Consider the following 27,900-nt stretch of genomic DNA (forward strand, 5'->3'; position numbering starts at 1 on the left):
CGGCACTGCGTCCCTTTGACTGACAAACAAAATTGGCGTCCTTTTTTTCCCCACAATTAGAGCTTTCTTTTGGTGGTATTTGATCACTTCTGCGGTTTTAATTTTTTGCGCTATAAACAAAAATAGAGCGACAATTTTGAAAAAAAAAAGTAATATTTTTTACTTTTTGCTATAATAAATATCCCTGACGCCATGGGACAACCTGACTTGAGCAGGGAAATGGCACTTTGGTGCCGCTGTTACGCAGGACTGTCCCCCTTCCCCCCGCATGCGGTCGTCTAGGAAGCCGTCGGCCCCATGTGAAAAATAGCAGTTAGCGATTATTGATTGGTTTATTGATTGGTTTGCGTAAAAGTTATAACGTTTACAAAATAGGGGATAGTTTTATAGCATTTTTATTAATATATATTTTTTTTACTAGTAATTGCGGCGATCAGCGATTTTTATTGTGACTGCGACATTATGGCAGACACATCGGACATTTTTGACACATTTTTGGAACCATTGTCATTTATACAGCAATCAGTGCTATTTAAATGCACTGATTCCTGTGTAAATGACACTGGCAGTGGAGGAGTTAACCACTAGGGGGCAGTGTCTAGGCGTTATGTATGACGTTATGTGTTTTTTTTATTGTAGGGGGGCGTAGCGGCCTGGCATGTGACATCACTGATCGTCTTTCCCTATAAAAGGGAACAGACGATCGGTGACAGCCACACAGGGAAGCACGGGGAGAGGTTTGTTTACACAGACCTCTCCTCATTCTTCAGCTCTGTGACCCGATCGTGGGACACCAGTGGCAATCAGGTCCACTGGTCCCACAGCCACGGAGCTCAGGACCGGGTTGGGAGCTCGCCGCCGCTGGCGTGCTCCCAACCCATGGCTGGGCACTTAAAAAGCAATGTACAGGTACATGCTTGTGCCCAGCCGTGCCATTCTGCCGACGTACAGTGGTGTGAGACAGTCCTTAAGTGGTTAAAGAGTTAATGACCACAAAAACAAATGCTGATTAAGACCCTCTCTATATTTATTTCTGAAGAAATTGGAGTTAGCCAAGTGTAAACTCCCAGCTGCCCATAGAGCAGAGAGGGCTCTGTCCATGTCTGCTCTGCTGAAACTGAACAGACAAGGATGTGTCATCCACCTGCCCCCCTCCATTGAGCAGGTAATCAACTCACAGACCCCTACTGATTGGAGCAGAGTCCACCCAGTTTGAAAGGGACCTTAATGTAAAATAAAATTTTTTAATTTTTAGTTTTTCCATATTTTCAATCACTATCCTTTCAATTCATTCATAAAAAGTTCAGTTTCCTTGCACAGCATCAGTGCTGCCAACAAGCGATGACATATATTGCTCATTTTTGTCAAGCCAAGATGCCGATGCCTTAGAATTATCAAAGAAAAAAGTTTCTCCTCTAGCTAGAATATTAATTTGGCAGGATAAAGAATGGCATATTGAACTTGGATATCACAGAGTCACCTTTTAACATCTTTAAATTGAGCTCTTTGCTTTTGAACCTCAGCAGAATGGTCCAGAAAAAAGGAGATTCTAGATCCATTGACTTCAATGGTGCCCTTAATACGAGCCAGTGATAATATTTTGTCTCTGTAATGGAGCATTTTTAGGATAAATTGCCTTGGATATTTACCCGGAAGTGGGGGTCTAGCAGGAATACGATGGGCTCTCTCCACAGGGAAGAAAGGGGTAAAGTTTTGTTTGTCGAAAACTTCCAACAACCACTGCTCTATTCATTCTGTTGGCTTCTCCCCTTCTAGGCCTTCAGGTATACCAAGGATTCGCACATTATTCCTTCTGAGTCTATTCTCAAGGTCATCCATGCAATTTGCATTGTGACCCAACTGCACACCCATTTCCTTAAAATCTTTCTGCATTAGACTCATCTCTTCCTCCAAAGTAGCCACCCACCTCTCCACTGCAGATGTTCACTCACGTACTTTCTGCATATTCTGGCGCATAATAGACACATCTTCCCTGAGATGGTTAAACTGAGTAGATAGCGAAGTCAAGGTACAGTTACAATATTGTGTCATCCACCTGCCCCCCTCCATTGAGCAGGTAATCAACTCACAGACCCCTACTGATTGGAGCAGAGTCCACCCAGTTTGAAAGGGACCTTAATGTAAAATAAAAGCCTTCCTTACCCTTTTACTTAGAGCCGGTTCACACAGGGGCGACCCGTCAGGCGACTTTGCCGCCTGACAAGTCGCGTCCCGCTCTATGCAATGGAACTGTTCTAATTTACTTAAGTCGCTCCGACTTAGAAAAAGGTTCCTGTACGACTTTTGGGGCGACTTGCATTGACTTCTATACAGAAGTCATTTCACAAGCCGCCGCTAAAGTCGGATCCCGGTTGCCTGAGGCAGCCGCGCTGAAAGTCGTGCTGCCTCAGTGTGAACGGGCTCTTACTGTATATTGGTATTTTATATAAACAGACCAAATTGCATCTTTTCTTACTAAATTTAACACATTGATACAACTTGAAGGAGAAAAAGTCCAGCCTGAGCTTGTTTGGCTGGGCTTCTCCTACGGGTCACAGGAATGAAATAATTTTGAACTCCAGTGACCTGTTTTCTGAAGTCTGCTCTCTGCTGACATCACGGGAATAAGTTCAGGCACCACGTCATGACAAAGTCCAACTCTGCCAGGTGCCTGGGCTGATAACCCTCTCAGCGAGTCGCTGAGAGCCTGAGATGGCTGCTCCCCACTCCTCCACAGCTCAGCGCTCCAGTAAGCGCAAGGGGCAGAGCGGAGAGCTGCTGACTGACAGGCAGCAGCTCCCTGCTCGGGGAACTGAGAACCGAGCCATCGGCGGTGTTCGATCACTCGATTCTCAGTGCAAAGGCAGCGGGGGACCAATGCAGCATCGGTCCCATGCTGCATCCACCTAGGTAAGTATAATGGAGAAAATAAAAGCGAAGTATGTTTTTTTTTTTTAAAGTTGGAAATATTTAATTATAGTGTGTGTGTGACTGTGTAGGTAACATTAGAATGTAAGCTTCTCTGGTGCAGAGACCGATGTAAATGACTTATGGTGGCCATACACTAGATGAAAAATAGTTTGAAAATCTGGACAGTTTATTTTTCTTCTTTCAAATTGAAAATTGGTTGTGACATTTTTGAGATGCAAAATCGAAGTAAAAAGTTTGGAAAACTTCGGCTGAACGAACGATAAATTGAAAGTTTAATGTGAAACAGGCCCATCTCTCCCGAACAGTTTGCACTGGGCATATGTGACAAAGCGAACTAAAAATTGATTAATGTCAGTTGAATGATTTATCGATCAAATTTCGGTCATTACATGATGGCAAAATTGCAGGATTTATGATTTCTTAGCCATTTTTTTAGAGAATATGAATAACACAAAAATATTTCACCCATGGTTAGGGTTTGGCTGAAGCCATTATCAGCTGCGTTTACTCTTTTTAAGGTTGAATATATTTTTTATTTGCAAGATTAATGAAAGTTGAGTGATACAAAATTACAAAAATAGTACCTAAGTACATAAGTATGTCAGAACATTATGTGTAACATTACACATTAACTTCTATCTTTTATCCCAGATAGAGGGAGAGGTAGGTTGACAAGGAGGGCAGGGAGGAGGGGGGTGGGGAGGGAGGGGAAAAGTAAAGGTAGATAGAAACCCTAAAGAAGGCAAGTTTCATAGAGCCAGGTAGCAAGGTAGCAAGGCAGCAAGGTAGGGGCCCCGCGGCTCTGTGGCATGTGTGATTACTGACGGTAGCATTATCAGTGGTCTTAGGGCCCATAGCTCTTTAACAGTAAACAAAACATATAACAAATAACAAACGTCTTGTGGCGTGACATCAGCAATTCGTGTCAACCCCCAATGCCAATCTCATAGTAGCGCTCTAACAGCTGGCAAGGGTTAACCCGTAGGTAAGGAGAAAAGCTGGTAACATTTTGATATATATGGGCAACAAGAAGGTCCGACATCTGTTCAGTTTAACCCTCTAGATGGTATTCAAATCCACAGCTCAACACATTTCGCCTCATGGGCGCAGACCACCCAGAAAGTCTTCCGAAGCTGAGTGGTGGCGCCATATGGACCACAGTGTGGTGAATTTGTCATACCTGTCGTCAACCTTCGCCTGTATCTCCTCCATGACCATCATATCATTAAGGATGTCGACCCATCCAACTATAGACGGGGTACAATCCTTTTTCCAGTAAAGGGTGATATTATGGCTGGCCACAGAGAGAAGAAATCTGAGGAGGCAGTTTTTGTGCGACTTAATGGAGCCCGGTATGATGGACAGGAGTGCGACCAAGGGCGAAGGGGACAAGGCAGTCTGATACATAGCATTATACGTTTCAAAAACCTTATCCCAGGAAGGACGGACCATAGCACATTCCCACCATGTGTGAAGAAGAAATGTTCCCTTTCCTCCGTGGCATCTCCAGCACATATCCGTTGATCCGGGGAACATCTTGTGCACCGAGACTGGAACTCTATACCACCGCAAAATCAGTTTGAAATTCTTCTTCTGAGTGAATCCTGATCTCGAGGATTGGTGGGTAAGTATAAAGGCTGTTTGCCATTGCGTTGGGGTAATCTCCGCGCCAAGTCACTGGACCATTTGTGAGTGTATAGTGGAAGAGAGGTGTAGGTGGAAGTTTGGATATCTTTATAGAGGAGAGATAAGGTATGTTTAGGAGTGTGTGGGAGGGTGCAGAGTTCCTCAAACAGGGTGAGCGGCCTATGGATATTACCGGAGGTGTGTAACGACCGACAAAATTGGTTTAGGGATTGCCTGGAAAGCCAGTCCAAACAGGTCGAGGGTAATGGCATTGAGAGCTCTGCGTGTTCCTGAGAGGTAAGTGGGTAGGTGAGCATTATCAAAGAGGGGGGAGAGAGGACTGGGGTCCGTAGAAAGGCCGAGTTTACAAGACGTCTCATACCATTTGGTCAGGACTGCCAACTTTGGTGTGGAAATCTGTCGAAGCGAGCGAAACTTGACGTGGTGTCCCCATAGGAGGGCTCTGAGGTCAACTGGGGCCATATCTTGTTCAATAGCAACTGAGGGTTTAAACAGGGGTCTCGGGAACCATTCCAGAAGTCTGGACAATAAGGACGCCGTGTGATACAGTTGGAAGTCGGGTAAGCCGGTACCACCTCTGAGTTTGGGGGCACAGAGGACTTTATGCTTTAATCTGGAAGGGTGATTTAGCCATATAAATTTAATTATCGTGGAGCGGAGGGAGAGGAGTATGGGTAATGTTTGAAACCACTATAAAGCTTTAGGCAATATATCCATTTTAATGGCGTTCATCCTCCCTCACCAGGTGAGCTTCAATTTGTGCCATGATTCGAGAGAACGCCTAATGTTGGTCAGCAGTGGGCTAAAGTTCAAGGAATAAATGTCCTGTATGTCCCTAGGGATTTCAGTCCCTAGGTATTTAACTGAGCATGACTGCCACCGAAATGGAATTTTTTTCTGGAGGGCCGTCGGCTCCTGCTGGGGTAGCGAAATGTTGAGGGCTTCTGTTTTGGTGATGTTAAGTTTAAAATTACTGTAGCTACCAAAGCGGTCCAGCTCCGTCAGAATAAGCGGTATGCTAGTATGGGGCTTCGTGACGTACAGAAGTCAATGTTTACTCTTTTTAAATCATAATGGCAACAGAAACTACCCAAATTACTCTGATCAAAAGTTTACATACACTGGTGATTTTGGCCTGATAACACGCACACAAGTTGACACAAAGGGGTTTGAATGGCTATTAAAAGGTAACCATCCCCACCTGTGATCTGATTTCCTGTAATTAGTGTGTGTATAAAAGGTCAAAGCGTTTCTGGACTCCTGACAGACTTTTCTGGATTCTGTGTCATTGGAAAAGCAAAAGAATTTTCAAAGGATCTGTAGGAAAAGGTAGTTGAGCTGTATAAAACAGGAAAGGGATATAAAAAGATATCCAAAAAATTGAGAATGTGAATCAGCAGTGTTGAAAATCTAATTTTGACCACAACTACCAGGAAAATTGTTCGGGATGCAAAGAGAAACCCACAAATAACTAAGTGAAATACAGGACTCTCTGAAAACATGTGCTGTGGCTGTGTCAGGAAGATCCTCCTCACGGACGTCTGAGCGGCGAAAGTCGCAGAAGATCTTTTGCCCAGTTTCAGGAGCGTTACCGCGATCAGCGGTGCGCACGTGCGCGTGCGCGCGCGGCCGTTTGACGCAAATTGGCGCCAATAGCGCTATTTAAACTGGAGCCATGCTTCAGTGCTTTGCTGCCTGATCAACAGCGTTCCTGTGCTTCCTGGTGATCCGTATCTGAACCTGAACCTGTACCTGTACCTGTACCTGTATCCTGATCCGTATCTGAACCTGAACCTGTACCTGTACCTGTATCCTGATCCGTATCGAACCCGGCTTGTTCCCGACTCTGCTGTTTGCTGCCTGCCTCCCCGACTTTGGCTTTGTACCCGACTACTCTTCTGGATTCCGTTTCTGTACCTGATCTGCCCGCCTGTGCCTGACCTGGACTGTTACACCATCCGTCAACTGTAAGTTGCTTGCTGTTGTACTACAGGACACCTCCCAGTCCTCCGCTATATTTGGCTGTACTCCTTCTGCGTTTGTAGCCTTCTACCTCTGGCTGCAGACTACTGGACTCTTCCACTTCCACTTATCCATTGCACCTGCATCCGTTGTTGGACTACAATACCCCTCCGTTGTTTGTCACCTCCTGCAATCACTTGTATGCCGTTGCTGGACTACAGGAACCCTTCTGCTGTCTGCTGAATCTCATCTCACCTTTGCCTTCATTCTGACACCGGACTACAATACACCTCCTCCTTCAACGGTCTTCTGCCTCTACCACCTGCTATCCAGTCAGGCACTTGTGCTCCTCTGTGCTCCTGAGCCCCTGTCACCACTACCAGGGTCTCTCGAGTCAGAGGTTTACGAGAGGCCACTCCCTGCACTCCGGGCTCTGCTTAAAGGTACGTGACAGCCTGTTTCAAGATGCACAATAAGGAGGCACTTGAAGAAAGATGGGCTGCATGGTCGAGTAGCCAGTAGAAAGTCATTACTATGCAATTGCCACAAAGTATCTGGCAAACAGCACAGGAGACAAGCTTCAAACCTTCTGGCACATAGTCATTTGGAGTGATGAGACCAAAATTTTGCCTTTTTATGGCACACTTGTAAACACTACATTTGGAGAGGAGTCAACAAGGCCTATGATGAAAGGTACGGAGGTGGATCGCTTTTTTTTTGGGGATGTGTGAGCTACAAAGGCACAGGAAATTTGGTCAAAATTGTTGGCAAGATGAATGCAGTATGTTATCAAAAAATACTGGAGGAACATTTGCATTCATCAACCAAGAAGCTGTGCATGGGACGTACTTGGACATTTCAACATGACAATGATCCAAAACACAAGGCCAAGTCGAACCTCAATATCATTGAGCCACTCTGGGGAGATCTCAAACGTGCAGGTCATGCAAGACAGCCCAAGAATTTACAGGAACTGGAGGCTTTCCGACAAGAGGAATGGGCAGCGTTACCATCTGAGAATATAAAGAGCCTCATCCACAAATGCCACAAAAGCCTTCAAGCTGCCATTGATGTTAAAGGGGGTAATACATGGTATTAAGAACTGGGGTATGTAAACCTTTGATCGGGATCATTTGGGTAGTTTCTCTTGCCATTATGAATTAAAAAGAGTAAACATGGGGCGTGTCCAAGATGGTGAACAGAGAGGATGTGGGCACTAGAGCTCTGCTGGCTAATTATCCCGTACCTGTGCTCCTGCTAAACTATTTGGGCAGAAAATACCCACCTGCGATCCGGATGTCCTACAGAGCAAGACATAAGGTGAAAAAGCTTTGTTTCCCGGATCCAGCTCTAAAAACGGCTCCTCACGTGGCGGCCCCCCCCTGTGAGCGCGCGCAATATAGCCTCGCAGACAGAGATGGACGAACAGCCGGAGGATGCGGGAATTTACTTTCGGGAGGTAACGGCAGCTATCGCTACGTGCCAAGCCGCCCTGACAAACAAAATTGAGGCGTCCAATTGGACATTGGTCTCATTCGCCAGGACCTGGATAAGCTTCGTTCGAGAGTCTTGAAAGCCGAGCAGAGTGGGGCGGATGGAAGATCTTACCGCCGAACACACGGAGCCCATCCGCACTCTTCACACGAGGGTCCGGGCCCTGCAGTACAAAGTCGACAATGCGGAGAACAAGAACAGAAGGAACAATCTCCGCATCTTAGGCTTGCCTGAAGGAGTGGAGGGGAAGAACCCCACAGTTTGAGGACCTGCTGAGAGGCCTGCTCCCGGAGGCGCAGTTCTCTCCATACTTTACGGTGGAGCGAGCACACCGTGTCCCCCCGACACCGGGGGCCCCTGGAGCGAGCCCGCGCACCCTGATCTTCAGGCTTCTGAATTTTAGAGACCAGGACGAGGCTTTGCGTGCTTCTCGCAGGGTGGGCGAGTTGAAATACCAGAATGCCACTGTTATGTTTTTCCCAGACTACTCACTTGAAACGCAGAAAATGTGCAGATCCTTCGATCAGGTGAAAGTGGGGTTGCGGGCGATGAACATTAAATATAGTATTCTCTTCCCAGCTAAACTTAGAGTGCAGGATGGAGAAACTCTAAAGTTCTTTACTACCCCATGGAATGCTTCTGCCTGGCTGGAATCCCTGCCTCCACGCCGATAGACCACCGGTTATGTGCCTGCCTCCTTTTTGTTTGTATGGATGCCAATATCCTTCTGTTATTTTCCATTTTCTGTTCTTTACCTGCTTGTGGGGGCTGGTGGATCTGCCCTGACCCACGCTGTACTGGCGCTCCGGAATCCCATGAGTGGCACAGCGGCATATCCCCATATTTCCCCTACGCAAATTCAGGCGGCTTAGCGGTAAGGATCTGATGTACTGTTTGGGCTGCCTGAGGGGAGTTGTGCAGAGAGCACCTCTTACTATAAACTGGTCGTGAACTCCCATGCCAACTGTTTAGGAGCCTGCCCTGGATGTACCCCACCTGCGGAGTCAATTGAACTGAACATGCTGAGTGATGTCTGAGAGTGACCCTGGGTGAGAATGTACTCAGTCGCTGCTGACATTTTCTGTACCTTCGGGCATGGGTAGTCACAGAAACCCATATGCCCTGTTGCCGCCTTGCTGCTCATGATGCTGCCTACCCCCACGGGGGGCTTTTTGATCAATGGTCCCCTTACTAGGTTTTCTTAACTACCAGTTTTTCTTCGCAACCAAGTTTTATACCCCTAGTTGCGGCTAGGAGACACTTCATGCAACTTTCCCAGCATCTCTGTGGCCTTAAGTTGCCTACTGGGTAACACCTCCTGCTATGAGCACACGCCCTTCATAGCGGTAGTTCATGTTGGATTTGGGGGGTATGATACATCCCAGAGTTTGGGTGGGGGTGTGGGGAGGGGGGTGGGATTTTCTTCTGCCGTTGCTGATGGGGGTTTTTAAAGTTATGTTTTTATTGGAGTTGCTTTATGTCTGTTGGGGTTCTGTTCTCTCGTCTGTGTGGTGCAGTCATGCTATGCTCTCAGGTCTCATGCCGCCTTGGTCGAGGGGGGATGGTGCAGTGCCCGCTCTGCAGCCCTCCTGTCGGGGGCCTGGGGGGGATCGGGGACCTGTGGATCAGGCTTCTTATTCCTGTGTAGTGGATGATGGCTAGCCTTTCCATTATTTCCTGGAATGTCCGGGGTCTAAATTCAGCTACTAAAAGGTCCTTGGTATTTAAATTCCTGCAAAAATACAATCCCCATATATGCATTCTTCAAGAGACGCATTTAATCAGCTCGCGTATACTTGGTATCCGGAGAGCATGGGTGGGTGCCCACTACCATGCAACCTATTCTACTTATGCCAGGGGGGTTAGCGTTCTGATCCACAGGTCCCTTCCGATACATATCTTGGGCATCTGAACCGACCCTGGTGGCAGGTTTGTGATTATGCATGTTTTGCTACAAGAGTATGGTGCTGGTGGGGTTATACCTCCCACCTCCTGCCAATGTGCAATTACTGTATGATATTATGCAAATTGTGATGGGGTTTAATGCGCAGGAGGTGTTTATTCTTGGGGATTTTAATCTGGTACCCACGCAGGACTTGAACAGACTCCACCCCACGACCCAATCTAACACAGATCTTCAAACCTGGGCTGACACTTTTGCTCTGGTGGATGTGTGGCGCCACTATCACCCTTACGAGCGAGAGTATACATGTCACTCTGCATAATACAGAGCGCTGTCCCACATTGACCTGGCCTATGCCTCTTCTGGGGCTCTGGGCTGGTCAAAGGAGGTGAGGCATCTGCCCCGCGGGATCTCGGACCATACTCCGATTCTCCGATCCTCAATATCTCACTGGTGGGGCCTCCAAAATTGAAATTGTGCCATCTGTTCAGGTTTCGGGCCACGGATGAGAGGATGCAGGAACAAATGATGGAAGTTATTTGTAATCTGGAATTTAAATGGGGACTCTACAGGGGTGGCTACTATTTGGGATGCTTTTAAAGCCGTGATGAGGGGGAATTATATTTCCAGCATAGCTTCCCTGTGTAGGGAGACATCCCGGTCTCTCGAGGCACTGGAGGCAGAGTGTGTGAGGTGTGAGGCGGTGTATGTCCAAACCCCGGATGATGCCAATTATGGGAGGTGGCAGGGGGTGCTTAGGGAGCTGTCTTTTTTAAACGTAGCGCAGACCCAACAGTCTATGCTGTACTCTAAGCAAAAATTATTCAAATATGGGAATAAAAATGGGAGGTTGCTGGCATGGCTGGTCGAAGAACCAAACAGCTTCCACGCATATAGCCTGTATTCGGGATGCCCGGGGCCAGTTACTTACCTCTCCTGAGGATATTAACACTAGATTCCTTGAATTTTTCCAGGAAGTTTATGCTACTAGGTCCCAACACTCCCTGGTTGAGCTGCGGGACTATCTGGATGAAGTCCCCTTTCCCAACCTATCTGATGAGGACAGGGCAATGTTGGATGGTGACATATCGTTAGAGGAGGTCCAGTCGGCATTCGGAAGTCTTCAAAGTGGCAAGACTCCGGGCGCAGACGGATTGCCCACCAAGTTTTACTCGCAGCATGCTGACCTTGTTGCCCCTAAATTCAAGGCCCTCCTTGATGGGCTCAAGGGAGCAGACTGTCTTCCTGGGTCCATGGAGGAGGCCGTTCTTGTCCTGATTCCCAAGCCGGGTAAGGACCCCCAGTAGTGTGGGTTGTATCGACCTATTTCTCTACTGAACGTAGATGCCAAAATACTGGCAAAGATCTTGGCCACTCACTTAACCTCTGTGATTTCTACCCTGACCCATGTTGATCAGACGGGCTTTATGCCGGGTAAAGGTACTGACATAAATATTAGGCGCCTGTTCCTGAATCTATCCCTTAACCATGATAGTGCTGGGTCCCGAGCGATTGCCTCTCTCGATGCCGAGAAGGCATTCGACTCGGTACAGTGGGAGTTCCTCTGGGGGGTGCTCCAGTGTTTTGGGTTTGGCCCTAGGTTCTTGAGATGGGTGTGGCTGCTTTACAGGGCTCCAAGGGCCAGGGTGCGTACGAACGACTGGGTCTCAGAGTCCTTCTCCCTGCATAGAGGCACTCGGCAGGGGTGCCCCCTGTCACCCAGTATGTTCGCTCTGGCTCTGGAGCCCCTAGCAATTATGATTCGAGAATCGCCTGAGATACGGAGCTTGAGGACTGGTGCCCTAGAGGAAAAAATCTCCCTCTACGCAGATGATGCCCTACTATACTTAAATAACATAGGCCCGTCCTTATTGGCTGACCTCACGCTCTTTAATAAATTTGGCTCCTTTTCGGGTATCCGTATAAATTGGTCCAAATCGATCCTTTTCCCCTTGGACGCTCAGGCGCCCCCCTCACCCAGTACTATGCTGTTACAATGGGCTACAGAATTTAAATATCTCGGGGTGACGGTAGCTAGAGATCCCAGTAAGTATTATACCTTGAATGTGCTTCCCCTCCTCCGTCTACTGAGGGAGAGATGCCAATCGTGGTCTGGGCTTCCGTTGAATTTGGTGGGACGCATAAATATCTTAAAAATTATGATTCTGCCCAAGTTCAATTATATATTCAAGAACAGCCCAGTCTGGATCCAGGGGTCCTTCTTTCGGGAGGTGGATAAATGTGTTGTCTCCTTCATATGGAACGGCTCCACCCCTAGACTGGCCAAATCTACATGCAATCACCCGTAAGTTTGGGAGGCCTTGCTCTTCCAAATGTGCGGGTCTACTACTGGGCCGCTATGCTGGTCACCGTTTCTTGGTGGTTTGTGGCGTGGCAATCTAATGTGGCGGTGTGCCTGGAGGCGGCTCATCTGGGCTCATTGCAGGACTTACAAAACTTGGTTTATAGGGGGTGAGGGCTTGTGCTACTCTCCCTGGGCCAACAAAGGCGACAATCAAGGCGTGTAGCGTGGCCAGACGCAGGTTCCTCGGGACGGGGTGCTGGTCTCCGGCCCAGCCCCTATGGGGTAACCCCAATCTGCCGCACTTTAGGACGATCCCAGACCCACAGGTGTGGGCACGATTCGGTATAAAAACTTTGCGGGACATCATGCCGACGGGCACCCTGCTGTCATTCCACCAGCTGACCCTTGCCCATGCATTACCTGGCTGGATCTATTTTTGGTACGCCCAACAGACATCCCACCAGAGCTCAATTTCCTAACCCCACGACCCTACAGTTCGACCCGCTGGAGGATCTCTTCAAACCTTTGTCTGCCCTATATAGAACCATTCTCCCAATAGACTCTCTTAAAATGGATACGCTCTGGGGTAGATGGAAGGCCGATATCCCAGAACTGGAGAGGGAGGACTGGGAGGACTGCCTGGAGCAAGGCCCCAAGCTGGTTATCTCTGCGGGTGACAAGCTCATCCAAACTAATTTTTACAAAGAGATCTTGGCCAAGATCTACCCTGCCAGAGACCCTCACTGCCCTCGCTACAAATCGAATCTTGGGACATATATGCATATGCTCTGGGAGTGCCTTAGGCTGTCCCAATTCTGGCCGAATATCTTCACTTAAATACCCGGCTTGGGCTGACCTTCCCCAAGACCCCTGAGTTGGCCTTGCTGGGCATCCATGAAAATGAACAAAGGCCTTACCATACCAAGTTGTTGGTTTGATACCGCCTTTTCTACGCCAAAAAAGAAATACTATACAGGTGGATCTCCCCAGTGTAGTTTAATGGGAAAAAGGTGTCAATGCTGTCTTAACGCTCTATAAGTTAACATACCTTAGTCGGGGCTGTCCATGGAAATTCGACAAAGTGTGGCACCCATGGACCTCTAGTTAGACGTTTGGCTCTGGCTGTAGGGGTTTCTTCCCCCCCCCATTTCCTTGCGAAGCCCTCCCCTCCCTCCTCCCCCCCCCTTTTTATTTCTCTCTTCCCCCCCCCCCCCCCCCTTCCTTGCTGGTGCTTAATCTACCAACTACCATCAGTTAATGAGTGTTCTGCAATGTTCCTTACCTCCACATGTATTAATGACCTGGTATAGGACTTAATAGTACTAATAGTACTTCTTGCTGAATGCCTACTGAAATGCCAAATGTGTACACATCTGTGGTTCTGTATTGTACCATACCTAACTCATGGACTTAATGCATCTTTGGCCTTTGTATTCAGAATTCTTGTACTGTATATAGTTTGACAATAAAGCACTCCTGTTATATTAAAAAAAGAGTAAACACAGTTGATTAATAATTAATGGCTTCAGCCAAACACTAACCATGAGTGAAAGAAAAGTTTTTGTGTTATTACTATGCTCTGAAAAATGGCCAAGAAATCAAATTCTGCTAGGGTATGTAAACTTAAGAGCACAACTGTATATAACAGTATGCAACCATTGGACATAAGAATATACAGTGCCTTGAAAAAGTATTCATACCCCTTGAAATTATCCACATTTTGTCATGTTACAACCAAAAACCAAGTGGAAGGAAAATGATCAATGATTTTCAATTTTTTTTACAAATAAATATCTGAAAAGTGTGGCGTGCATTTGTATTCAGCCCCCTTTACTCTGATACCCCTAATTAAAATCTAGTGGAACCAATTGCCTTTAGAAGTCTTATTAGTAAATACAGTCCACTTGTGTGCAATTTAATCTTAGTATAAAATACAGCTCTTCTGAGAAGCCCATCAGTGGTTTGTTAAAGAACCTTAGTGAACAAACAGCATCATGAAAGCCAAGCAGGAACACACCCGACAGGTCAGGGATACAGTTGTGGAGAAGTTTAAGCAGGGTTAAGTTATAAGAAACAAAAAACATCCCGAGCTTTGAACAGCTCACAGAGCACTGTTCAATCCATTATCCGAAAATGGAAAGAGTATGGCACAACTGCAAACCTACCAAGACATGACCGGCCACTTAAACTGAAATGCTTGACAAGGAGAGCATTATTCAGAGAAGCAGCCAAGAGGCCCTCTGGAGGAGCTGCAGAAATCCACAGCTCAGGTGGGAGAATCTGTCCACAGGGCAACTATTAGTTGTGGGCTTCACAAATATGGCCTTTATGGAAGAGTGGCAAGAAGAAAGCCAGTGTTTGAAAGAAAGCCATAAGAAGTCCCGTTTACAGTTTGCGAGAAGCCATGTGGGGGACACAGCAAACCTGTGAAAGAAGGTGCTCTGGTCAGATGAGACCAAAATTGACCTTTTTTGGCCTAAAAGCAAAACGCTTTCTGTGGAAATGTCACACTGGACCTCATGCAACTTGTATTCTGTCTCCACTCTTCCTCCAGACTCTGTGACCTTGATTTACAAATAAAATGAAATATTTACTTTCATCCGAAAAGATGACTTTGCACCACTGAGCAACAGTCCAGTCCATTTTACCTTAGCCCAGGTAAGACACTTTTGTCTCTGGTTCAGGAGTGGCTTGACACAGGGAATGCAACAGTTGTAGCCCATGTCCTGGTTACATCTGTGTGTGGTGGCTCTTGAAGCACTGATAACAGCTGTAGCCCGCTCCTTGTGAATCTCCCCCAAAATTTTTGAATGGCTTTTGCTTCACAATCCTCTCAGGGCTGTGGTTATCCCTGTTTCTTGTGCACCCTTTTCTACTACACTTTTTCATTCCACTCAACATTCCATTAATATGCTTATATACAGCACTCTGAACAGCCAGCTTCTTTAGTTATGACCTTTTGTGACTTACCCTCCTCATGGAGGGTGTCAATGACTGTCTTCTGGAAGACTGTCAAGTCAGCAGTCTTCCCCCTGATTGTGTAACCTACTGAACCAGAATGAGAGACCATTTAAAGGCTTATGAATCCATTGAGTTAACTAGCTGATTAGAGTGTGAAACCATGAGTCTTAGAAAATTAAACTTATTCACAATTCTAATTTTCTGAGATACTGAATTTCAGGTTTTTACTAGCCATAATCATCAAAATTAAAAGAAAGAAATGCGTGAAATATATCACTCTGTGTGTAATGAATCTATATAAGAGTTTCACTTTATGAATTGAATTACTGAAATAAATTAACTTTTTTTGATATTCAAATTTTTTTGAGATGCACGTGTAATAGCTTGTTACTGTGGTGGGATATTTGGCAAATTTTTAGACTTACTTTTTCTCGTTTGGAAGTTTGCGAATGGCAAAACTAAATTGGGGCTTGGTTGAGCCAAACCTTCGACTGCAGCAGGAAGTGGAACATTTAGCAGCAGAATTACAACTGTTTCTAAATGTGACAGACTCCTGCTCAGGCTGTTAGGGAGCTGGCAGCCATTCAAGCACACACAGAGAACACTAAACTAAACCTATGCCAAACTGTTTAAAAAACAAAAAGGGGTAGAGTGCTGTGGGTACCACGGCAACTCCCAAGACACTTCTTTATTTACATTAAGTTGCGTGGCCTGAGAGCTGTCATTTGTAGCAATGGATGGGTCGCTGGGTGTAGTTGATTGTAAATGATAAGGACCTGCTTTGCTGGACATGATTACACCCATATACTTCCTAAAACTGGCCATACATTATACAGATTTCTTGTTCAATTTCCTTAGATTTATCTTCAACTTTGTAGTGCAAGGGCCTGCCTTACTGCATACAAATTGAAAGTGTTTAGCTTTGACCTCATATTATATGTTTTTTGTAAATCTTAAGGGAAATCTTTCCTGACCTGCCAGGCTCCATGCTAGGATAAGAATCTGGTATTGATTGAAAGCACGCCATTTTAAAAAAAATTCGGCATGGGGGTTCCCCTCAAATCCAAATCTATACCAGGACCTGTATAGATTTGGTGGGGGGGGGGGGGGGGGGGGGGGGTTCCTACATCATTTTTATTTGTTTTATTTTTTTTAGACATTTTTAATTGCTGGCAATTCTTTTTTTTACATTCAGCTGTCAACAACTGGATGTTAAGGATGAAGCAGCCACCTGCTCCCTAACAACAATGACAGTTACTGTTTGTTAGGGATGCCGGCGGCAGCCCGCTCCTTAACATCCAGCTATTTACAATGTTTGTTGAAGATGCCATCTACCACTGGCAGTAAATTACTGCATGTCTTCATAAAATAACTCACGTGGTATTTTAGTAGTATTTTTAGTGAACTCCAAAAATGTTTTTAAAAACGCTGTGCTGTATCTTACTGCATACTTGGATGCGGTAAGATACCGCTTTGTGAATTGAGCCCTTTGTAACTGGGAAATTTCAACTTATATTAAAGGGTGTCCTTCTTTTTCATTGTGGCATGATCAATACACAATTGGAATTAAATCAGAAAATATATTTTTGGAATCATTGCAAAATGTAGTAGTTATAGATGTTGTTATGATTTGTAGCTATTATTATATTTTAAATCATGATATAGATGTTATTTTAAATCATGAAAATACAAATAAGGAGGCAATAGGCAATACAAATTCGTTTTAATGAAACGCAACAGAGTTTTGATGCTAAGCAGGGTTTGAAGCTGCTAGGTACCTGCTGCTGAAGCGGAGAGGTCACTCTTTGTGTTTGTAGTTCCTCTTCATTTTCAGATACTAAATCATCCAAGAAATCCTCTCTGTCACTATCTTTCCATCTCCTGCCCATCTAGGATGAACCATAGAAAATAAATGTGATGAGTCCAACAGATTTAAAGATACATCATATAATTTAAAGGGATACCATGTTTTCTCAATTAATATAATTATTGAAATCTTCATAAAACTTTTTGGAAGTGTTAACACTGCATATTTAAAAGGGACCTTTAAAGTGGTTATAAACCTAGTTACACCACTTTTAAGCCTATAATAAGGCTTACATGTAGGTACTGTAAATATCTCCTAAACATGCATGGTTTAGAAGATATTTACCATATAGGCTTGCGGCGAAGTCATCGCCACATGCGCAGTGAACAAAGGGCACAATTGTGCCATTTTTAAAGGGTCTGTGCCATGGCTGCGTGCGAGTGCACGGCCCCGATAGCAAGAGGGGTGAAGATGGATGCGGCCAATAGCAGGGACATCACAGGCTTCATTTGCAGGTGAATGCAACATAACTGGCTAGTATGCGATGCATACTAGCCCATTATGCTTTTACTTTGCAGGGGAAAAAAGAGGAAGTAAAACCCATCAGAGTTCATTTCCTCTTTAAAGCCCTAGTCAAACTCTGCCTGCTTTGTCTTAAGTAACAAATGTCAGCAACAGAGAGCAAATTGTTAAGGCTGGGTTCACACCTATGCGAATTGGATGCGGATTTCACTGCATCTAATTTGCATGATGGTTTTACTGCATCCAATTTGCATGACAGGAGATTGTGACCAGCTCTCTATGGAGCCAGTTCGCATATCTCCTTTGCGGCTGTGTAGCGGCTTGCACAGGAACGCGCTTATTTGGCTCTGTTTCAGGGCCGAATTCGGCCCTGGTTTGTCCCTGAAATGGAGAACAGGGACGCACTGGACCCCTGCTCTGAGCCATGTCCGTCCGAGTGTGAACCCAGCCTCAAGAAGCAAAGTCCACTTTTACTTTACTGTTCAGAAAGGCACTTACAGTGGCAGCCCATCCATTAGGGGTGCACCCTCCCTAATCCATGCATCCGGCCCCTAATTTAAATGCAGGGCACCAGACGCATGGATTCCAATTTTTTTTTTTTATTAAAGCACATGATTAGAACCTGAGGCTCTAATTGGCTTAAAAAAAAAGGGTGGGTTTGGGGCGCAGAGCCCACCCAGTTGTGTGACAATAGCAAATTAATATTCGCTATCATCTTCCGGATTCTCCTCCTGGCCAATCAGGAAGTGGTTCTTAAGATTCGATTGGCCGAGAGGAGAAGCAATTGTATTGGCTGCCGAGGAGATGCAGGGTAAAGCTGCCGAGGAGATGCCAGAAGGAGCCGAAGCTACTAAAAGGGGTAAGCCCTGGGGCTACTGGGGGGTCAACGAGCGACCGAACAGGGGGTGGCAGCGACAGGTATGCTGTTTGCTGCCCCCCCCCCCCAGAATATACACAACCAACCGCCACTGGACACTTATTTCTATGGGAAGCCGTATGAGGCATCTGGGCTTACTGACAAAAGAACTATGCCCATATTTATGTCCTACAAGACCTCATTTATCCACAAGCATGAGGTCTTGGGGTACAAGGACTGACATATTATACAGTGTAGGGTTACGTTTTAAGCCCCTCCCCGTTACCACAGTTTTGCTAGACATACAATATTCAGTGTAGGCAAAGCACACTGCCTTATTGTTCAACTCTGGGTGCCCTGATTAGACTTGGAACTCAATATCTGTGTTGTCCTGTACACAAGAAAAGTCAAAACAAAACTATGAAGGCTGACACAAATGCAGGCACCAAGGGTCATGCATTTTGTTAATCATGTATGAACAGATAAAGTTCAATGTTATCAACAAGGACATCTTTATTCTTCAAGCATTGCTAAATTTTAATTACAATCAATCAGAACTTAGATCTCTAGTAGCAACTTGATTTTTTTGGGGGTAGAATGTGAAAGGGTTAGAACAGCTGCCAAGTTTTTAATGTGTCTTTGTCAGGGAGAACTCCCTTTGCTTTCTTTTGCTCAACAACAGGAACAATTTTTGCAGTGAGTGGGGAAGTGGGAGAAACGCTCCTAAACATAGCTGGCAATAAAAAGCTGACAGTCTGGTCTAACATTTCACTTCAATAATGGCATTAGGCTACGACTCATTCTATTCCAGCAATGCATAAATATAAAAACAAAACAAAAAAAACAAAACAAAAAAAAAACACTGCACTTAAATAGCTCTGTTTTCTAGAGGGTTCAGCTCTTATTCATCAGCAGATAAGTATATTTTAATGAATTTAGAATCTCACCTCAGGCTCTGGACGAGCAACTAGCAAGGAGATGTTGGTGTTTTCCTCCTGTGTTAGTATGGCCACTGCCTCCTCTTTGTTTTGAACATCCATGCCATTAATCTAAAAAGCGGGAACCCAGTAGTCATAAAACTTGAAAATGGCAAGATCTTTCGTAAAAGATACTCCTATACAAAATCTTCAAGACAAAGTGTGAACGCAGTGAAATACATTTTATTTATTGTCTAAAAACATCCCAATTTATTGAAGCTCAAGTGGTATAATATATATTAGATAAATAGTTCAATTCCGCTTTAACCACCTCAATACAGTGCACTTACACCCCCTTCCTGACCAGACCAATTTTCAGCTCAGTCATGCAACTGTACCCATATTAAACTTGCGGTCTTTTTTCCACAAAAATAGAGCTTTCTTTTAGTGGTATTTAATCACTAGTGGGTTTTTTATTTTTTGTGCTATAAAAAAAATAAAAAGTACATTTTGTGAAAAAAAATGCCTTTTTCTTTGTTTCTGTCATAAATTTTTGCTAATTAGTAATTTTTCTTCATAAATTTTGGCCAAAATTTATACTGCTACATATCTTTGGTAAAAATAACCCACATTAGTGTATATTATTTGGTCTTTGTGAAAGTTATAGAGAATACAAACTATGGTGCCAATCACTGAAAATGTATCACATCTGATCAGGCCTTCAGTACATAAGGTGTATCTCATTTCTTGAGACACTAACAAGTCAGGAAAGTGCAAATACCCCCCAAATTACACCTTTTAGAAAGTAGACATTCCAAGGTATTAATTAAGTAGCATGGTGAGTTTTTTAAGTTGTCATTTTTTTCCACAATTCTTTGCAAAATTACGTTTTTTTTTAATTATTATTTATTTTTTACAAAATTGTCATATTATCAGGTTATTTCTCACACACAGCATATACATACAACAAATTACACCCCAAAATACATTCTGCTACTCTTCCAGAGTATGGCGATATCACATGTGTGAGACTTTTACACAGCCTGGCCACATACAGAGCACCAACATTGAAGTAGTACCTTCAGGTGTTCTAGGAGGATAAATGACACATCTCATTTTATTCCTACCTATCACAATTTTGAAGGTCCTGGAGCACCAAGACAGTGCAATTACCCACAAAATGACCCCATTTTGGAAAGCAAACACCCCAACGTATATATTCTATGAGGCATGGGCTGTAAATAGGTACTTGGGTACTCTGATGGGCTGCAGATAGGTACTCTGGTACACTGATGGCCTGGTGACAGGTACTTGAGTACTCTGATGACCTGGTGACAGGTACTCGGGTACTCGGATGGCCTGGTGACAGGTTCTCTGATGGCCTGGTGACTGGTATTTGGGTACTCGGATGGGCCATGACAGGTACTCGGGTACTCGGATGGACCGTGACAGGTACTCGGGTACTCGGATGGACTGTGACAGGTACTTGGGTACTCGGATGGACCGTGACAGGTACTCGGGTACTCGGATGGACCGTGACAGGTACTCGGGTACTCGGATGGACCGTGACAGGTACTCGGGTACTCGGATGGACCGTGACAGGTACTCGGGTACTCGGATGGACCGTGACAGGTACTCGGGTGGACCGTGACAGGTACTCGGGTACTCTGATGGACCGTGACAGGTGCTCAGGTACTCTGATGGACCGTGACAGGTATTTGGGTACTCTGATGGACTGTGACAGGTACTCGGGTACTCTGATGGACCGTAACAGGTACTCGGGTACTCTGATGGATCGTAACAGGTACTCGGGTACTCTGATGGACTGTAACAGGTACTCTGATGGACTGTGAGTGATGGGTACTATGAGGGGTGGTGACCGGTCCTCTTTATTGGGATGGTGACCGGTCCTCTTTATTGGGGGGGGCAAACAGTGTGATTGGTGTACACTGTAAGCGGTAACAAGATGTTACCGCAATCTCCTCCTCACACACAATCGGTGTGTGAAGAGGAGAACCCAGTAACATCTCATTACCGTGGTTTGTTTACATTTTAGTGATCGGCTGTGAAATGATCACAGCTGATCATGTGGGTAAACAGCCGGCCAATGGCTGTTTACAAGCGTCGATGACGAGCAGTGTTCCCGGGAACACGCCGTCAGCGATGTGCACACGCAGCACACGCACGCACCGTGCACAGTGGGGGTATGACCATGTGTGATCGGCTGTGATCACGTGGTAAACAGCCATACCCAATGTCACGGAGACACCGCTCGCCACCGAAGAAACAGGGATGCGTGCGCACGATCGTGCGCATTCCCCGTTTAAATGGGAGGACGTCATATGATGCCCTCCCGCCACAATAGGTGCACAGCCTGGCTGTCATTTGATGGTCAGCGGTCAGGAACTAGTTAAACAGATTATGGTTATTATAATGGCATCTTGACCTTTATCTTGCAGGTTAATTTTCAGTTTTGTAGGCAAGTATGCCCATCTAAATTGCAACCTATGAAAAAGCCATTGCTGCTGCAGCATCCAAAAATTTCTGAACAACATCTGAATTTCAGTCAAAACATGCTTCCTTCTTTCCCCACAACAATGACCCTGACTCGTGAAAGCCCCCGTGTGAGCACTACCACTATGAAGGCGCTTCACATGTGTCAGGGCTGGCTTAGCCCTTAATTCTCTGGGCTGTCTGCTCAGCTGTCAGCTAATTGCCAGCTCCCATCTCTCTCCACAGTTGCCAGCTGTTCTTTATCCAGCTCGTCTGACCTGTCTACTTAAAGCTGTCCAGCTCACTTCATATCCGCCTTCGCCTTGGTCACATCACAAGAAACCATCTCCTGCAGTTCTGTTCAAAGACTGGCTTGCTGACATCCCTTCTGGCTCCTTATCCTACTTGCTGTTGCTCTATTTGGATCCCTGACATCTGGTCTGGCGGATTACCCGATCTGATTATTGAACTGTGGACTGGCTGACTACTCGATCCTGTTACTGGACTCTGGCTATGCTTTGACTACGCTTTCTCTATTTACCTTTTTATTTTTATTTAATAAACAAGTGTGATTTAATTGTACTTCTGCCTCGGTCTGATTCATGGTTTCTGACAGTAGGCGAAGGCCATGAATTTAGAAGATACAGTCAATCCACTTGTTGGTAATATTTTTTCCAGATTGGATGAGCAAGATGACCGCATGGCTCAGTTTGCCTTGGCGTTACAAATGCTCCTGAGTTGCACGGCTCACCTGGAATCCCCCACTGTGGCTGCTCCGGTACAACCTGAGTCGCAGGCCATCCCTGCTACTGTGCCAGTCTCTGTGCAGGCACCCACCTTGAGTACTATCTCTATAAGAAATGTCAGCGATTTGGGGGCGATCCAGTTCAATGCAGAGGGTTTCTCAATCAGGTTGAGATATACTTCGAGATGCTGCCCAGGCGTTTCCCACGGACAGAAGCAAAGTAGGTTTCGTGATATCTTTGCTTTCTGAGAGAGCCTTGGCCTAGGCTAACCCTCTATGGGAGACGCAAAACCCTGTTGTCTTGAGTTACCCTCAGTTTGTGGCCTCCTTTAAAAGGGTATTTGACGTTCCCACACGCTCCGCTTCTGCTGCCAAATGCCTCATGTCCATCAGAGTACGAGAACTGTTGCCGACTACGCCATTGAATTCCGTACTCTGGCAGCAGAGGTTGCTTGGAACAATGAGGCCCCCGTGGCTGCTTTCTCATGGTCTCTCGGATTCCATCAAGGATGAGATAGCAGATCGAGATATACCCATTGAGCTGGAGAGCTTGATCTCGTTTGCCATCCTAATTGACTCCAGACTCAGAGAAATACTCTCTTAAGGAGCGCTTGCGGAAGCCTCCTGTACATTTGACTCCGAGCTTTGTAATCCCACCCATGCCTCCTGGTACCGAGTCGGTCAGTGAAGAGGAACCCATGCACCTGGGCTTCACGCAGATGAGAGAGCCTTTAGGAGGGGGGAAAGATTGTGCCTTTGTGGCCAGGCAGGTCACTTTTTGAAGTCTTGTCCTACCCGTCCAGGGAACGCTCGAATCTTGAGGTCCTGTCATGGACAGACCTTAGGTGGCGTTGTTTCGTCCCCAGTTATCCAGAAGGATAAGCCCCTGGTTTTGGTCTCCCTTTCTTGGGCTAAGTCGTCCATCGAGATACAGGCTCTAATCGATTCTGGGGCTGCAGGCCTGTTCATTGATGCTGCATTTGTTTCGCAGCACTCGATTCCACTGCAGCTGTGCGACACTCCACTTGCCATTGAGGCTCTTGACGGGAGACCTTTACAGCCTGCCCATGTGAATCATGAGACGGTTCCATTGTCCATGGCCGTAGGGGCTCTTCACAATGAGATAATCCAATTCCAAGTTATTTCCTCACTCAGGTTTCTGCTGGTTATTGGTTATCCTTGGATACAGAGGCACAACCTCTCTTTTGATTGGCTCCGTGCTGAGGTTCTCTCCTGGTCACCACAATGCAGTGAGACATGCTTCTTGAAGGTATCCAAGGTCCTGTGCACCTCTTCACTCCCCTCCCTGCTGGAGGAGTACCACGATTTTAGCGATGTCTTTGATAAAGGTCAAGCCGGTAGTTTGCCTCCACACTGGTCTTATGATTGCGCAATTGACCTTCAACCTGGTGCCCTACCTCCTCGTGGCCGGGTTCCTTTGTCGGTCTTGGAGAATAAGGCCATGGAGGAGTATGTTGCTGACGCCCTTTCTCGAGGTTTCATCCGCAAATCCTCTTCTTCTGCTGGTGCTGGTTTCTTCTTTGTGAAGAAGAGCGGTGAACTGAGACCTTGTATAGATTATAGGGGTCTCAATCATGTCATGATTAAGAATGCCTACCAGATTTCATTGATTACAGAGTTATTTGACAGCCTCAAGGGAGCAACGGTTTTCACGAAGCTTGACTTGAGAGGGGCATACAATCTCGTGCGCATTAAGGAGGGCGACCAGTGCAGTTTTCCAGGAATTTATCAACGATGTCCTCAGAGATTTGTTGCAGTTATGTGTGGTGGTTTATCTCGATGATATCCTCATATTTTCCAAGTCCCTGGAGAACCACCACACAGATGTCTGTCGTGTGCTTCAGAAACTAAGAACAATCTATATTGTAAACTGGAGAAGTGTGAGTTCCATCGTGAACAGGTTACATTCCTGGGCTATGTCATTTCCACTGCTGGTTTTTCAATGGACCCAGAGAAACTTTCGGCAGTCCTACAGTGGCCTCGACCCGTGGGTTTACGTCCTCTGCAGCGTTTCCTGGGTTTCGCCAACTACTATCAGAAGTTTATTCGTAACTTCTTGTCTCTGGTCAAGCCCCTGACTGATATGACCAGAAAGGACGGTAACCCACAGAATTGGTCTCCAGAGTCCATTAAGGCCTTTGAGACTCTCAAGGCTGCCTTTGTTTCTGCTCCTGTGTTGGCACATCCTGATTCTGCGTTGCCTTTTATCCTAGAAGATGATGCTTCTGAGACTGGAGTTGGCACCCTTCTGTCTCAACGTCCTAACTCTGAGAGTGCTATGCATCCGTGTGGCTGCTTTTCAAGAAATTGTCACCTGCTGAGTGCAATTATAAGTTTGGTGACAGAGAGCTGTTGGCGATCATTTTAGCTCTGAAAGAATGGAGACATCTCCTTGAAGGTACCACTGTGCCTGTTCTTATTCTTACTGACCATAAGAATCTTACATTCTTGTCTGAGGCTAAGTGACTCTCTCCCAGAAGGGTGCGATGGGCTCTTTTCTTGTCAAGCTTTAATTACATTGTCTCATGCTTACCCGGTACTAAGAATGTAAGGGCTTATGCCTTTTCATGACAATTTTCCTTCACTTCCAAGTCTGAGTTGGTTCCTGTTCCTATTATTCCTCCTGATCGTATCTTGGCTACGGTTCGCACCAGTCTTACGTCTCCTTTGGGTGACAAAATTCTTGCTGCTCAGGTCCATGCTCCTCCTGAGAAACCCTATGACTGCTGCTTTGTCCCAGAGAGTCTCTGTACTGCTGTGCTCCAGACTTACCATTCTCCCAAGGCAGCTGGCCATCCTGGGAAGAATCAACTCTTTTGGGCCATTTCCCAACAATTTTGGTGGCCTAGTCTACGGGCTGATGTTACTGCCTTCGTAGCTGCCTGTCCTGTGTGTGCTCAGAGTAAGACTCCACGACACTTTCCAGTGGGCCTCCTACAACCCATGCCCAGTGGAGAGAGGCCCTGGACTCACCTGTCAATGGATTTCATTGTGTAGTTGACCAACTCCCAAGGCAACACTGTTATCCTTATGGTGGTTGACCGGTTCTCAAAGATGTGTCACTGTATTCCACTTAAGAAGTTGCCTACTTCTAAGGAACTGGCTTCAATTTTTGCTCAGGAGATCTTTCGCTTACATGGGCTATCCAAGGTGATTGTCTCGGACGGGGCAGTCAGTTTGTCTCCCGGTTCCGGCGAGCCTTTTGTGCACATTTGGGAATCCAGCTTGTGTTCTCTTCTGCGTATCACCCGCAGCCTAATGGAGCTGCAGAGCGAGCCAATCAGTCCTTAGAGCAATTCCTACGATGCTATATTTCTGACCACAACAACAACTGGTCAGACCTATTACCATGGGCAGAGTTTGCTCACAGCAGTGCCTTGAATTCTGCCTCCCTTTTCGTATCCTTTGCAGGATTAACCCAGTGGCTTACGCGTTGGACCTTCTTCCTAGTATGCGCATCTCAAATTTGTTTCATGTCTCCTTATTGAAACTGTTGGTCTGCAACCGATTTACCACCTCAGTGCCACGTCCTCACCCTATTCAGGTTGAGAACCATGAAGAGTATGAGGTACAATCCATTGTTGACTCCCGTAGGTTCCGTGGGCGCATACAGTACCTGGTGCATTGGAAGGGGTACGGTCCGGAGGAACGCTCCTGGGTTTCATCCTCTGACGTACATGCCCCTGTCCTCCTCTGCGAGTTCCATAGACGTTTTCCCCTCAAGCCCGGTGGCCCCCCGAGGGAGAGGGGTCATTGAGGAGGGGGTACTGTCAGGGCTGGCTTAGCTCTTCCTTCTCTGGGCTGTCTGCTCAGATGTCAGCTAATTGCCAGCTCCCATCTCTCTCCACAGTTACCAGCTGGTCCTTATCCAGCTTGTCTGACCTGTCTACTTAAAGCTGTCCAGCTCACTTCATACCTCCTTCGCCTTGGTCACATCACAAGAAACCATCTCCTGCAGTTCTGTTCAAAGACTGGCTTGCTGACATCCCTTCTGGCTCCTTATTTTGCTTGCTGTTGCTCTACTTGGATCCCTGACTTCTGGCCTGGCTGATTACCCGATCTGGTTATTGAACTCTAGACTGGCTGACTACTCAATCCGGTTACTGGACTCTGGCTATGCTTTGAGTACGCTTTCTCTATTTACCTTTTTATTTAATAAACAAGTGTGATTTAAATTGTACTTCTGTCTCGGTCTGATTCATGGTTTCTTACAACACGTTCCCACATATCCAGTATTAAAAGTTTTTTTTATATTGTGCACATGTTTTACAGTGTCATATTTATCCACTTCTCTAGAATGGCAGTTGTAGGGGTCACAGATAGAAAACTTATATTGCAAATCCTTTAATGAGAGGCAGCCTAATTTGCAACTGTTAGGTGCCGATTCATGTTTGTCAAGCCCCTGCTCACATTGGGCCAGTTTTGACATGGAATTGGACATGTCAATCGCATGCCAAATCGGAGCCAATTGCCAGCAACGGCACTGTCTGAATTTTTGGCGCCACACCAATTTCCAAAAGTAGTTCCTGCACTACTTTTGGCGACTTCAGGGGCGATTTCAATAGACATCTGTGCATGAACCCGCAGAATTACTCCCGAGCTTGCAATGAAAGGAGGAGAGAGGCTGCATCGCAGGAGTTCTGCTGAACTCGCACAATTTCAAACCCACATCCAATGTGAACGAGGGCAAAATCCTTCTCAGAATACATACTCATTTAATAGACTAGCTACATCAGTGACCTACCTGAAGAATTCTGTCTCCTTCTCTTATTCGGCCATCTCTTGCAGCAATGCTGTTTGGGTTCACCTGTTAAAGAGAACATTTTCCCAAAATATAACTTCACATTTTATTGTATTACATAACTGTTCCTTTAAACATAGTAACCAGCAGAGATAAATGTATGATGACAGCTGAAGTCTCAACAAGCTTGGAAATTAAAGCTCAACTTTAGGTTTTAGTTAATTTTAAGGCTTCATGCACACTAGAAAGCTAAAAACTGCTTTGGAAACCCTGTACAAAAAAAAAAAAAAACGCTAATGTTTTAGCAGTTTCGCTGGCATTTAGCAGTGTTTAGCCTAGAGTGTAAAATGCTGAATGTAAAAAAAAAAAAAAAACACATTGCCAGCAATACAATATTGTGGGGAAAAAATTCTGTGGGGGTTCACCCCTCCAATCCATACCAGGCCCTTTGGGACTGGTATGGATTTTAAGGGAGACCCCAAGCCAAAAAAAAAAGTTAAGGGTACTATGTACCCCTACTCATTCACATGGGGGGGCTAGGATCTGGTGGGCACTCTTGTTAAAGGGGTTTCTAGTTTCTGATAAGCCCCCTGCC

At 45.8% G+C, this 27,900-nt stretch overlaps 1 protein-coding gene across 2 annotated transcripts in view; it reads right to left on the minus strand.

Moving 5' to 3' along the window:
* Nucleotides 1–27,900, minus strand: part of PDZD4 (PDZ domain containing 4) — a 341,674-nt gene that overhangs the window by 44,445 nt on the left and 269,329 nt on the right. For both annotated transcript variants that reach the window (XM_077478976.1, XM_077478975.1), the window contains 3 exons: nt 27,309–27,371; nt 19,336–19,437; nt 16,982–17,092 (listed from right to left, as the gene is read on the minus strand). In XM_077478976.1, coding sequence (XP_077335102.1) covers nt 16,982–17,092; nt 19,336–19,437; nt 27,309–27,371 — 276 coding nt within the window. The remainder of the gene's footprint in view (nt 1–16,981; nt 17,093–19,335; nt 19,438–27,308; nt 27,372–27,900) is intronic.

This window comes from Lithobates pipiens, unplaced genomic scaffold (assembly GCF_037356315.1).
Source record: "Lithobates pipiens isolate NorthernLeopardFrog02 unplaced genomic scaffold, aLitPip1_a1.2 Scaffold_1, whole genome shotgun sequence".
Lineage (NCBI taxonomy): Eukaryota > Metazoa > Chordata > Amphibia > Anura > Ranidae > Lithobates > Lithobates pipiens.